General features: G+C 38.9%; 2 protein-coding genes across 2 annotated transcripts; both read left to right on the top strand.

The window, feature by feature from the left end:
* Positions 1 to 432: 432 nt before the first annotated feature.
* On the top strand, positions 433 to 1,557 carry LOC147071872 (uncharacterized). The gene is made up of 2 exons (XM_085947150.1): positions 433 to 513; positions 1,174 to 1,557. Exons 1-2 carry the CDS (start codon positions 439 to 441, stop codon positions 1,519 to 1,521), a joined length of 423 nt encoding a protein of 140 aa, XP_085803276.1. The 5' UTR covers positions 433 to 438; the 3' UTR covers positions 1,522 to 1,557.
* A 1,177-nt stretch (positions 1,558 to 2,734) lies between these two features.
* Positions 2,735 to 12,104, top strand: LOC147071871 (U11/U12 small nuclear ribonucleoprotein 35 kDa protein-like). Its single transcript, XM_085947149.1, has 4 exons — positions 2,735 to 2,962; positions 3,099 to 3,213; positions 5,513 to 5,643; positions 11,199 to 12,104. The coding sequence occupies exons 1-4, from the start codon at positions 2,954 to 2,956 to the stop codon at positions 11,607 to 11,609; spliced, it is 666 nt and encodes a 221-aa protein (XP_085803275.1). The 5' UTR covers positions 2,735 to 2,953; the 3' UTR covers positions 11,610 to 12,104.
* The last annotated feature ends 394 nt before the right edge of the window (positions 12,105 to 12,498 follow it).

Here is a 12,498-nt window from a genome sequence, read left to right as displayed (position 1 = left end):
TTTCAATTTGTGTATGAGTCAGAGTATGGATCTAATATGTTGAGCAAGTGGCTGACATCCATTTCTCGTAAAAACAAAATCTGTCAATACAAACCTCCACTCCGTGGAGGTCCATATTATGATCGGACATGGTCGAAAGAAGAAGAAAAGAAATGATCATAAAATCAAAAATCGCTCGAGTTAGGTTCCTTCAGAGACAATCAATAAATCGTCAATCATCAATCAAAATTAATGGTACAGTTTGGTTATGAGGAATACAGCGGAAAACACATTTTGAAAATACCCGATATACTGGATTACACCAATTATACCAATATCAATATTAACCGTATGAAGGAATGGGTACTTATGGGAGAGATAATAAAAAACAAGTTTGAGTATTATGTTGTATTTTAACAATTTACATTTTGTTTTACAGAATCGAGCTCAATATCCAGCATGGTGGACGATTTGGAAAACATGTCTCCTGATGAGAGTTACTCCAACTCGTTAAACAACGAAGATTGTATTGAGGTAAAACATTTTAACTAAATTGTTACATTGGTTTAATTTATCTATTGCTTATCATACTTTCTTGCCATGTGACAGCCCCGGTAGTATTAAAATATTTTTCGAAATCTCCTCGCGCTTTCTTAGCATTGGCAGTGGCATTGGCAAATGCCAAAAACATTTTCTATAATTCGCCTGGCTCTGCATGTCCGATAATTATATATTCTTTTACTGTGATTTAATTGCCTTTGTGAATACGGCTTTATGAAATCGTTACGTAATGCAAAGGCTTCATCGCCAATATAAACAAATGGCAGTGCATCAGAATTAGCAGTAGGTTTTTTTGGTGCAGGTATTTTTAATCTGCCTTCATCTAAACGTTTGAAAAAATCAGATTTTCTCAGTACGCCTACATCAGAAATACGTCCATTTGTTCCAACATCAACATAAATAAATTCATAATTAGCATTTGCAATCGCCATCAAAACAATGCTGTGGAAATGTTTGTAATTATAAAAGTGGGAGCCGGCGCCTGCAGGTGGCACGATTGCAATGTGTTTCCCATCAACTGCGCCCAGGCAATTTGGAAATTGCCATTTACTATTAAATTCTTCTGCAATCGTCTCCATTTCTTCGTGCGTATCAGGGAACTGCAACAAAAAATAATCAACATTTTATTTACAGATAGAATATTCGCCTTCAACATCCACGTTGTCGACTACTCCAAGGTCGAATCTCAATAGAGCACCAGAACCCCCATCGTTCAAACGAAAAAAATCGAATGATAGCGCCAACAAAGTGTTAGAATTAATCACCGACAAACTAAGCAAGACTGAAGATGAATTTGATGTTTTTGGCAAAATGATGGCCATGAAACTACGATCGATGTCACAGGGACAAAGATTGCTGGCCGAGAAGCTGATGCATGAAGTTGCCTTTATGGGACAAAGTGACAAAATAACGCCAGCAACTACTGTTCATACTCAACCAGTTTATCGTATATTAAGCAAAAATGTACAAAAGCCGGTATAATAAATTAATGTTTTTTGTATGAATAAATATCTTGTAAAAATATTTGTTTTTTTGTTTGTTTTTATGCCTATAAACCTTAGCTTAAGCGATACAACAAATGGTAAGTATTTGAGCTATGTTAGCAAACCTATATTATTATGTGGCCTCATTTAGAAATCAAATTCCATGCTTGCTTTTCGAAGAATATGACTAGTATTACAATACATTCAACAGGAATAATTAAGCAGCTTGCTTACAGCCTATATGGAGAGTCCTGGCTAGGTACAGCATTCTAATGGTCTATTGAATATTTAGCATGTCAACGATGGCCTTATTTGTGACTATATATATACCTATCTCAAATGCATCTTGTCTGCCATTCTTATGATGTTGCCGTCTATGATTTATATAGGTAAAACAATCCACTAAACGTTCACTTTATAAGACCAACCAATGTCTACTTGTTAATGATATATTTGTAAATTTGCCCAACTTTATTAGATGACGTATAATATAATACACACCTTGAAATATTCTCCTTTCAAAACGTCAATGATGACTTGGCAAGTTTCGGGAATTATCTTGCCCAGAGTTTGTCTTCCAATCGCAGTTCTATAATGCAAGTCAGTGAATGTTACGCCGGCAGCCAAAAATCGCAGGGTTGCACATAATCTATCATGAGGAGAAATAGCTTCCCTCATCATAGTATTTTTTTTTTAATAAATGGGGAGACCAAATTATACAGTTCTGTGTATACATCCTCCGACATTCGCAAATAATTGCGGAAATCGCTCGGTTGCAAACGCAATTCTCGTATTAAATTTGTGTGGGATAATGTCGTTCGTTTCCTTATCCAATGTTTCACCCAGTATTTGTGTACCCTTTGCTTCGTTATTACATTATCTGCCACCCAATAACCCAAAAAACATAAAACGTCGGTATCATTTAACGCCATCACGATTTAACTGTCAGATATACGTATATTATCTATGCTGTCAAAGTCGACTGTTTTACTCGTCAAATTAATTATATACTCGTTTCGTTGAACGTCTGTTGGCCAGTAGCAGAACGTAGAAAAATCTGAAGACTTATTGTCGTCGGACTTTTGGCTCGCCAATGGAGCGCTGGCATTATTAAATTATAAATATAGAAAAAATTGCAATGCTGAAATAATAATATTTTTTCTGTTTTCATTTATGACTCGGGTTGTAAAGGCTACTTTTATATAATATCTAGTAACATTAGTAGCAACTGTCATGCTGACAGCCAAAATATACAAAAAATAAGAACTCGGGATGCGGTTTAATTTAAAACAAGATTTAAGCATCAGTGACTATACGAACATCGTAAACAAACTGACATTATGTTGGATTTATTCTTAATATTCTTCGTTAATACAGTAATATAATAGTGAAGTGAGAAAGTTATAGAGCAATAGATTTCATTCAATAATATGCCAAAAGTAATAAAATTATTCTGTACTATCATCTTAGATTATAGACTATCATCATAACACGATCAACTGCCAAGACTTATTTCATTATACGTGTTATTTTTTTCAATATTATACTATGCAATTCATTCATTGATATTTTTAGGACAGAGATGGCTACGAAATCAAAGCGAGGCGCCAACATTCACCTACAAGATCAACTGAACAATTTTATCCCTACACCAAAGTTTATGATCCCATAAAAAACGGCTCTATAGATGGTCAGTAAACAGTTTGTCTAATAAATGGTCTACTATTATTACACAACATCTTAGAGCATCACCAAAAACATATAATTTGCCACCTAACTTGCAAATATTAAAATAATTTAAGGTAAATGTGCCGCAGCTGCCGTCATGAGATTTCATAACTTCCTTTTTAGACCAAACCAAATCTAACCTAATCTAACCTACCCCAACCTAATATAGTCTTAGTTTGTGATAATGATGCATCAAAATGTATGAGAATTTCAAATTTTAAATTAACAATTATTGGATCGAATAGACTATGTGCCGACAGAAAAAAGTATTTATTATAATTGTCTACATGGAACAAACTGTTTTCGTAAAAAAAAATATTATAAAAGCTCATGACTGCATCTGCGGCACAATTACCTAATTTAAATTTTATGCGGCAAGTTGGGAAACATGGCCGCCATTTTCATGGGAGGATAAATTTCAGGTTCCCTTCCTAAACGTCGAGAGTGAGTGTGGGTGGGCATGATGCTCTCCTCAATATGGCAGTTTTCCTCTAAAAGAAGCTCTACCTTAAAGATATCAATACCTAGTCGGTCCATGAAAGTGCATGGTTTTTATTTTACCATGTTCGATCCCATGAAGATCATATTGGGTTCCACAAAGTGGAGGTTGTATTAGCAGTTTTTTGTTTTTACGAGGAGTGGGTGTTGACCACTTGCTCAACTTATTAGGTCCATAGTCTGGATCCATACACGCATTGAAAAACATCTGAATTGGCCAGACCCGAGATCCACTGTATTATAAGCTTGACGTGTAACTGTTTGGCCATCGTAGTCGTTAGTGCAGTGGTTCTTAACCGATGCACCACGGAGAACTGGTGCACCGCTAGCTTATTGCAAGTGCATTGCGAAACAAATGATAATAGCAGATAAAATCCGCGAAATAGTGAAAACTGAAAAAGTCCTTCACGAAATTATGAAAGCCGACGAAAGATCTAATGTGATTTAGATTTTGCCGAATCGACTTTAATGAAAACATTGCCGAGGGAATTATTTCCGCTATAACAGAACATTTAACTTTATTGGAAGAAAAGATTGCATATTACAATTATAGAAAATTGTGACTGGATACAAAATCCATTTGCTACAATTGATACGAGTTGAGAATTTTCGTACTAAGAAGAATTGGTTGGATCGACCTACTCTAAAAATTAAATTTTCTGAAATAACTATGGAGGAATTTCGGATTTCTGTCCAAGACGAATATTCAGCTCTCTAGATGAAGGCACTGAAAATCTTGTTACAGTTTTCAACATCATATTTGTGTGAGCTCGGTTTCTCAACAATAACGAGGTAATATAAAAACTAAAAAACGAGAAAGACTTAAGAATTTAGACGAAGAATTATTGAGGGCAGCTAGGTATATCAAATATTCAACCTAATATTTCTGAAATCTGCAAAATCCGACAAGCCCAGGTATCACATTAATTGATTTTCACATCAAATAAATTCCATTTTATTAAGGTGATTCATCAGTGAAACGCCAAATAATTTTCTACCATAGGCGCGACGAAATTTTGCACTCGCTCCCATTCTGAGAGAGCATGTAGAGCTGGAAGGACGTCATTTTACTTCGTGATGGCGACGGCCGTAATAATTCCTAAATCGTGTAAAGATGACTTAAAACGTTACCCATTTACTTTAAAAAGAAAACATGTCAATGAATATATTATTATTGTCACTGATAAAACAATAAAAAGAACATTAAATGGAGACATGTTGGATTTATAAGACAAATAATATTTGGTTTGACATGCCTCATTTGCACCCGCGACCCGCAAACCGCGCATCGCCTAGCGACGATCTTTTTAGACCGTGTCTCAACTAATGCATGGCCTTAAGGGTAATTTTAGTTACAGTTTTCCATATATGTATAAGTATATCTTTTCTTTAATATTTTTTTTTCTTTGACTGTTATGTAATGTGTTTTACTTGTAATTATATTTTTCATTGTTTTCTTTTCGGTGCACCGCAATTTTTTTTATGCTCAAAAGTGCACCGTGACTTCGTAAAGGTTAAGGACCACTGCGTTAGTGCAAGTTTACCTAGCAGCAAAGGTATAATATTATATTTTATTTATCGGTTCTGTGAGCAAGTAGGCCAAGACAACAGCCGAAATTCGAGGTATATATTATATAAATCTACACTTTTACCAAAGACTTCACTCATCAAACAATTTTTTAATTCACCAATGGAGAGTGTTAAGTGAAATTGTTGAGGATTATTTAAAAATTTTAAATAAATTGATTGTTTTTAACTTTCAGGCACTGATGTGATACCCCATGACAAAGGCATTGTTCGAGCAATTTATGCAGATTATGTTCCAAACAAAGGTGTTAAGGGAAAACCTGAACGGACAATATTCATCAGTAGACTTAATCCTCGCACTGTACAGGTAAATATTCTTAATAATATGTATGTATAGCATGAATGCCCGCCATGGTCGAGTGGAAGACTTCAGAAATCATGGGTTCGAAGCTCGTGTCTCATGTTGTGTTTGGATCCAGATTATTGATCTAATAGGTTGAGCGAATACCGAACAATCATTTCTTGTAAAAAAAACGTATTTTTTTTTCTGGAAGCTGTCAAGATCCACAATCAATAGCACGGTAAAGTCAATTTTTATAAAATGTACAAGATGATGCAATGCGAGTTATACTTAGGTTCTGAATGTATCGCCATACGCCTATGGAGATACTCAAAAGTCAGACAACTGATTAGCGACAAGCTGGTCAGTAACTGATGTTTCAAACACACCACTACTATTAAAATCCCGAACTGGACCAGCCTGCAATTATTCAGACAGAGGACTATTTCTGCATTTCTGTCACAAATTTTATATACAAAAATGGTTCACTCGTGATATTTTTTTGTTTCGAGTGGCTTTCAGTTCAGTGTTACCATGTCTACTGAAAATTTGGTGAATGGCTGATGATTTTTCATTGAATCTACTGATATTTATACTGTTTTATTTTGAAACTAGTAGACTGGCAACCAGTGGCGGCCGGTGATTTTTTGGATTGTAATTTTTGAGGGTGCGCTGGAAACCTACCTTATTGAAAAATGAAATCAATTCGGTCTTATTTTTGATTTGACAAAACGTTATTGACATTTGGGAAATTACCTGTATATTTTATATTTTTAATAAAACATGTTGCGAGTTACTTAAATCTTTATTGGGTTTGTTTTAAGAAACGATGGCATCTCTTATAGTAGATAAATACCTCTTACTTTCAACGTAAGCCATCTCATTCTATATACCTAAGTACATTATCTTTAGCAATTTGTACACTGTATGAATAATGATTATTATGAAACTGCACTTTGTGAAATAGTATTAAGATTTATTAGCTTATCACTAGAATTCATGAATTAATAATTTTCTATCTTCTTCTTCTTCTTTCACCCTGTCACGTCCCAACATTGGGGCATAGGGCAAGCACAAGTTGGCGCCACTTCCCTCGGTCCATCGCCAACTCCTGTGCCTCCCGCCATGTCAGACCTGCAGCACGTAGGTCGCTTTTGTAGCATCGCTGCAGGGTGAGGGAGGGCCGGCCACGGCGACGGAACCCTTGAGGCTGTGCCACAAGGGTACGAAGTGCCGCACTCTTTGGCGGCATCCGGAATACATGTCCCAGCCACGTGAATCGTCTCTTCGTGATAACTTCAATCACCGAAGGCTGTTGTGTCTGCTCACGAACTCGGATATTTGTAACGCGGTCGTACCAATGTACCCCTAAGATTCTGCGGAGACATCGATTCTCAAAGCTCAAAAGCCGTGACTCTTGAAGCTTAGTAAGATGCCATGTCTCACAGCCATACAGGAGCACAGGTAGCACGCACGCGTTAAACAAACGACATTTGGTCCTCACAGAATACAGCCTTGACCTCCATGCGACTCCAAGTTGGTTGAACGCAGAGCCCGCCACACCCATGCGGATTCCAAGCTCACTAGAAATACCACCATCATCGGCAACCGTGGCACCCAAGTACTTGAATCTGGACACCAGCTCGACGGGCAGACCAGAAACCCGCAGAGGAGTGTCGGCGTCGATGCAAGCAGCACTGCACATGGATTTGGTCTTAGCGGCATTCAGATGAAGACCCACACGCATCGAGTTCGCGGCTAGCCTGTTCACGGTCACCTCCAACCTCTCGATCGTCGAGTCAAACACGACTGCGTCGTCTGCATACTCCAAGTCGCACAGTCTTTCTTCGCATAGATCGCTTGTGTCATCATGATGTAGGCGTATCCCACTGTCGGGGCAAACCGTCTTACGCATTATGAAATCCATCATGATGATAAAAAGAAAGGGCGCAAGTACACATCCTTGCTTGACTCCTGACGTGATTTCAAAGAGGTCAGAGGATGTTCCGGCTGCTCTCACGCGACACTCTGTATTGGTGTAGAGAGCACTTATCACGGCGACCAGTTTCCGTGGGACACCATATCCTAGCAGAATTTGCCACAGAGATTCACGATGAGGACTGTCAAATGCCTTTTCATAGTCCACGAAGCAGCAGGCGACAGGTATATTCATCTCTTGGTACTGTTGCAGAAGGCTTCGGAGAGTTGAAATATGCTCTGAGCAGGACTTCCCCGGGACAAATCCACTCTGCTGCGCACGCAAAACGTCCAGCATGGGACTTCTAATCCTGTACAGGAGAATCTGCGCCAACACCTTCCCGGGAACGCTGAGGAGAGTGATTCCTCTGTAATTATTACAGTCTTGTGGGTTACCCTTTTTGTGCAGAGTAACAACGGTACCATCCCTCCAGGCTTTGGGGCACTGCTCCCTTTCCCACACCTCGTGCAGAAGGTCACACAAGGACGGCAATACAGCGCTCAGTCCGCAGAGCAGAAATTCTGCATGGATGCCATCATCTCCAGGAGCTTTCCTGCGCTTCAGTCTTTTGACAGCCTCTTTAACTTCAGCAGTTGTCGGAGGATCTTCGCAGAATCCCGATGCAGTAGTGATTCCGAGGGCAGTGATCTCCGACGGAATATCGAAGGGATGCAATGGAGGTGGGCGATTCAGGACATCACTGAAATGTTGGCGCCATAGCTCCTGGACCTTTGCAGGTTCGGTGACTGTCACTCCGTCAGAGTTTCGTAATGCAGTGACCACTGGACGTTTCTTACCGCAAATTGCTCTGGTGATGCGGAAGAGAGCACTTGGATTATTCTTGCAGGCAGCAGATTCCGCATCCCGAATGAGGTCATCCAGGCGTCGGCGCTTATCGCGGCGGGCAGAACGCTTTACCACGCGGTCCATTGTCTGGTATTCCGCGCTGCGCTGTGGGTCGTATGTACCATTGTCTCGCAATTCTTTCAGGAGCTTCCTCTTCTCAATCATCTCCCATGTATGAGGTGACATCCAGTCCGGTCTGTGCGTATGCCGCTCTCCTAATGCAGTAGTTGCGGAGCTCATTATAGCATCCCGGAATAATATCCATTTTCCTTCTAAGGGATCCGAGTCGATGGAAGACGTGAGAGTTCTAGCATCATATAAGCGCTTCTGCAGCTCCAGCTCATAGGTTGCACGCACACGGGTACTTTTCAGTTTTTCCACATCGAGTCTGACCGTCCTTTTGGGTTTTGGGACTCGTTTGAGGTCTATACGGGATTTCCCGACCAAGAGTTCGTGGTCACTGTGGATGTCTGCACCTCTATATGTCCGCACGTCTAGCAGTTCATGCCGGTATTTCGCTTTGACCAAAATGTGGTCGATCTGGTTTCTTGTATTACCGTCTGGCGATGTCCATGTATATTTGTGGATGGTCTTATGAAGGAAAAGACTACCACCAATCACAAGACCATTCATTGAGGCAAAATCTACCAGACGGGAACCATTATCGTTCATTTGGCCAAGGCCATGTTTTCCCAGCACAAAGGGTCCACGCGAGGGGTCAGATCCTACTTTGGCATTAAGATCACCAAGGATAACTGCATGATCACAGCTGGGAATATTTCCAGCGGCTTCCGCCAGACTTTCGTAGAATGTATCCTTATCTGCATCGCTAGCAGCCTCTGTGGGAGCATAGCACTGCAGAAAAGTGATGGAGCCCGACTTGGTCTTGAAAGTAGCGCGGAGTAGACGTTCGGAGATAGGTTCCCAGCTGGTGAGGCACTTGCAAGCTTCCTTGGACATCAGCAATCCGACTCCACTACGTCGCAATGTGGCGTGTCCGGAGTACAATAGACGAAACCCACGAATAAACTTCTCGCCAATGCCAGTGAGTCGACACTCACTGATCCCGAGAACATCTAACTTGTATTGAGAAAGTATTTCTGTTAGATGCTCGGCCTTTCCAGGGACATTTAGAGTACGGATATTGTAGGTTCCAAAACAAAATCGTTTACCGAATTCAGGCGAGGTCGTCAAGATGGAAACGGGGGTCCGAGGCTTCCCTGTGCTTGGATTAATCTGTTGTTTTAGGGTGTGCAGGTGATCATCCCACAGCACCCGAGTTCACTGGTGGGGCTGCCACCTTAGGGCCCGTGAACATGCCCTGGTTTTCTGTAGGGGTTTTCCTTCCCGTAGCCAGAATGTACCAGTTTTTAGGCGCTGGTGATTCGCCTTGCACCCTCCTCTATCTGCTACAGCATGCTGCATTGCCTAGGGACCCCCACGGAGAGGTTAGAGGTAGGATTTGTTGGCAGAGCTATCATGGATAGTCGACATACTCAGCATTTCAAATGGAAGCACACCTGATCTGGCATCAAGGCATACCCCACTGAAGTCATACCAACCTTTACCTATTATAAATAACCGACATCATTTCGCATTTAGTCAACACACAGGATAATGAAATATTAATGTTCCAGAAATGCGGTAGGTACCAAAATTATTTTTATCTTCATTGATTTAATTTGCAGTACACATAAATCAAAATATCTTACCGACATTCTATTATATTTCTTATCCATTTTAAATTTATAAAATAATGAATTCTATTGTATTAAGTTTAACAGGCATTTTACATAAGAGATTGCTAAATATGATACTAAACATATTTTGAGCGTGAAATCGCGGCGTGAAGTCGCGTCGTCTATAATAACAAACCATAATTCAAATCTGTAATTGCTCTCTACTCAGAACAATATGATGTCATTTTACCCGGTCGGCGCTCGATATTCTGGAACTTACGCATGGCGTAAGTGATTAGCACGGTTTAAGTTGTTTTATAATGGCTTTAGTTAATACTAAGCTTTGGGTTCATTTTAAGTAAACAAAATTATTGCCGGAGCGCAAACGATTTCAGCGAGGATGACGTACACGGTGCATAGTGCCTGTATTATCGCCGATTGGGAATGTGGGCACATCGGTTTGTGGTTTGCATTACAATAAGTGAGCGATAATATTAAAAACCTATGAAGAAAAAATATGATTTACGATTTTGAACGATGTTTCATAGCAATGCAAGCAGTGCGGTGCACTTGCATGATGTTAGACCAGCCGCCGCTGCTGGCAACTAGCATGTCGCGTCATTAGTGTTACTTCTAAGAAACCAGTCGCGCTGTGAGCGAATCGCCATTGAAATATGTTAGCATTGATGCGCAAGCTATTGGTTGGTTATTTGAATTTCGGTTGTGTCATCTTTGATGAGTTCCATGTGCAGAGAGCTTTTGTTTGAACATTTATACGTATTTGACAACCGTCATCTAGATATTATAGGAAATAAATAATCATAAATTACGAATTACTGTGTTATATTATGCTACTAGATTTCATTAAACTTAACTCTAATTAAGTAAGTAAGTTCTAACTAAGTTCTAATTCTTTCCGTGCCATATCCGTTATTAATGATGATTTTGGCCATTTTTTCTGTCTGTCACTGCATGGAATGCAACAGGAATAGAGTGCGTATTATGTTATAGTTTATTATGGGACAAAAAACACTATTATAAACCCTTTCACTAAATAAATATATTTTATCTATTTTAAGGAAACAATAATTGAAGAGTTCTCAAAGTTTGGCAAGATTGTTTCATGTCGTTTGGTCAGAGATATAGTAACAGGAAAATCAAAACGCTACGCCTTTGTAGAATATGATTCTTCAAAATGTGCATGGGAAGCCTACAGAAAGATGCACATGGAGTTGATTGACAACTCAGAAATCCTGATTGACTATGAAGCGGAAAGAATCATACCAGGATGGAAACCGAGAAGACTAGGCGGGGGTTTTGGAGGGCGAAAGGAATCAGGACAGTTGAGATTTGGATGTCGTTTAAAGCCGTTTAATAAGCCAATCGTTATTGATAATCATATTATTAGAAAACAAAAAGACGATAGAAATCGTAATCAATCTGACAATGGTCAAGAATATAGTAGATCGTCTCGAAGAGACTGGTGGTGACATTGTTGTTTTTAATTAATATTAAATTAACTGAAAATTATTGTCTCGGCTGGGGTTTTACTTTACATATATTATGATATATCGCTAGTTTGTAATTGTATGGTACTAGCCATTTTTTTCAATATCCACTCCAGACGGAGAATATAGGCCCCCAAATATTATCGAAGTATCTCAATTTTACTAACTGTGTCTGTTGATAAATTATAGGTGATTTAACCACCATAATTCTCAAGCAAGAGATTTAAATTTATTATGTTTGGATTTTTTTGAAATTCACATTTTTGTGTTGGTACTTATGTAGTACTAGTTAAAAAAAGCTCCATATAATTACCATAGATGCCGGTATTGTTGTAGCATTGTTTGAATATTATAATCTATAAGTTGACAAAAGTGAAATGGCCATAGTCTATGAATACGATAAATGTTATGTATATTATGTTTTTGTTTGTATGTAATGTGTTTCATCGCCATACAAATAAAAACATTAGATAATGACGTGTAAAGTTTTGTTGTTGAATGCACCCAACCTCTAAAAGAAATCGTGCCAGGTTTTCTCAGCAGCCTAGTGGATGGAAACCTGAGGAAGGAAAGTTTTCAGTACCCACATACAAAGTTGTTTCTTGTCAGCCTTCAATGAAAGGCATAATCAAATTTAATGAATATCTGTCATACCGTCAGTAGGTATATGTATATTGTAAGTGTGACAATCAATTTAGAAAAACCTCTTTTTTCAGAACACAGTATAAACCGTCTAATTTTCATTTTAAATGGAAATTCGGAATTAAAAAAAAAAAGAAAAACATACATTCTCTATACAAAATGTAATTCCTAATTTGCAGAACCAGCATCATTTGATACTGGTACTTGCAAGTATTGATACTTTCTTTCA

The sequence above is a fragment of the Rhyacophila brunnea genome, unplaced genomic scaffold (assembly GCF_057557595.1).
Source record: "Rhyacophila brunnea isolate RB1 unplaced genomic scaffold, BYU_Rbru_1.0 scaffold_2, whole genome shotgun sequence".
In the NCBI taxonomy this organism is placed as follows: domain Eukaryota; kingdom Metazoa; phylum Arthropoda; class Insecta; order Trichoptera; family Rhyacophilidae; genus Rhyacophila; species Rhyacophila brunnea.
This window is presented reverse-complemented; position numbering and strand designations above follow the sequence as displayed.

Excerpts from the sequence above, each read along its gene's own strand:
- LOC147071872 (XM_085947150.1), top strand. The coding sequence starts at position 439 with ATGGTGGACGATTTGGAAAACATGTCTCCTGATGAGAGTTACTCCAAC. Across the intron at positions 514-1,173 it reads ACAACGAAGATTGTATTGAG|ATAGAATATTCGCCTTCAAC; the intron begins GTAAAACATTTT and ends TTTTATTTACAG.
- LOC147071871 (XM_085947149.1), top strand. Across the intron at positions 3,214-5,512 it reads AAAAAACGGCTCTATAGATG|GCACTGATGTGATACCCCAT; the intron begins GTCAGTAAACAG and ends TTTAACTTTCAG. Across the intron at positions 5,644-11,198 it reads TTAATCCTCGCACTGTACAG|GAAACAATAATTGAAGAGTT; the intron begins GTAAATATTCTT and ends ATCTATTTTAAG.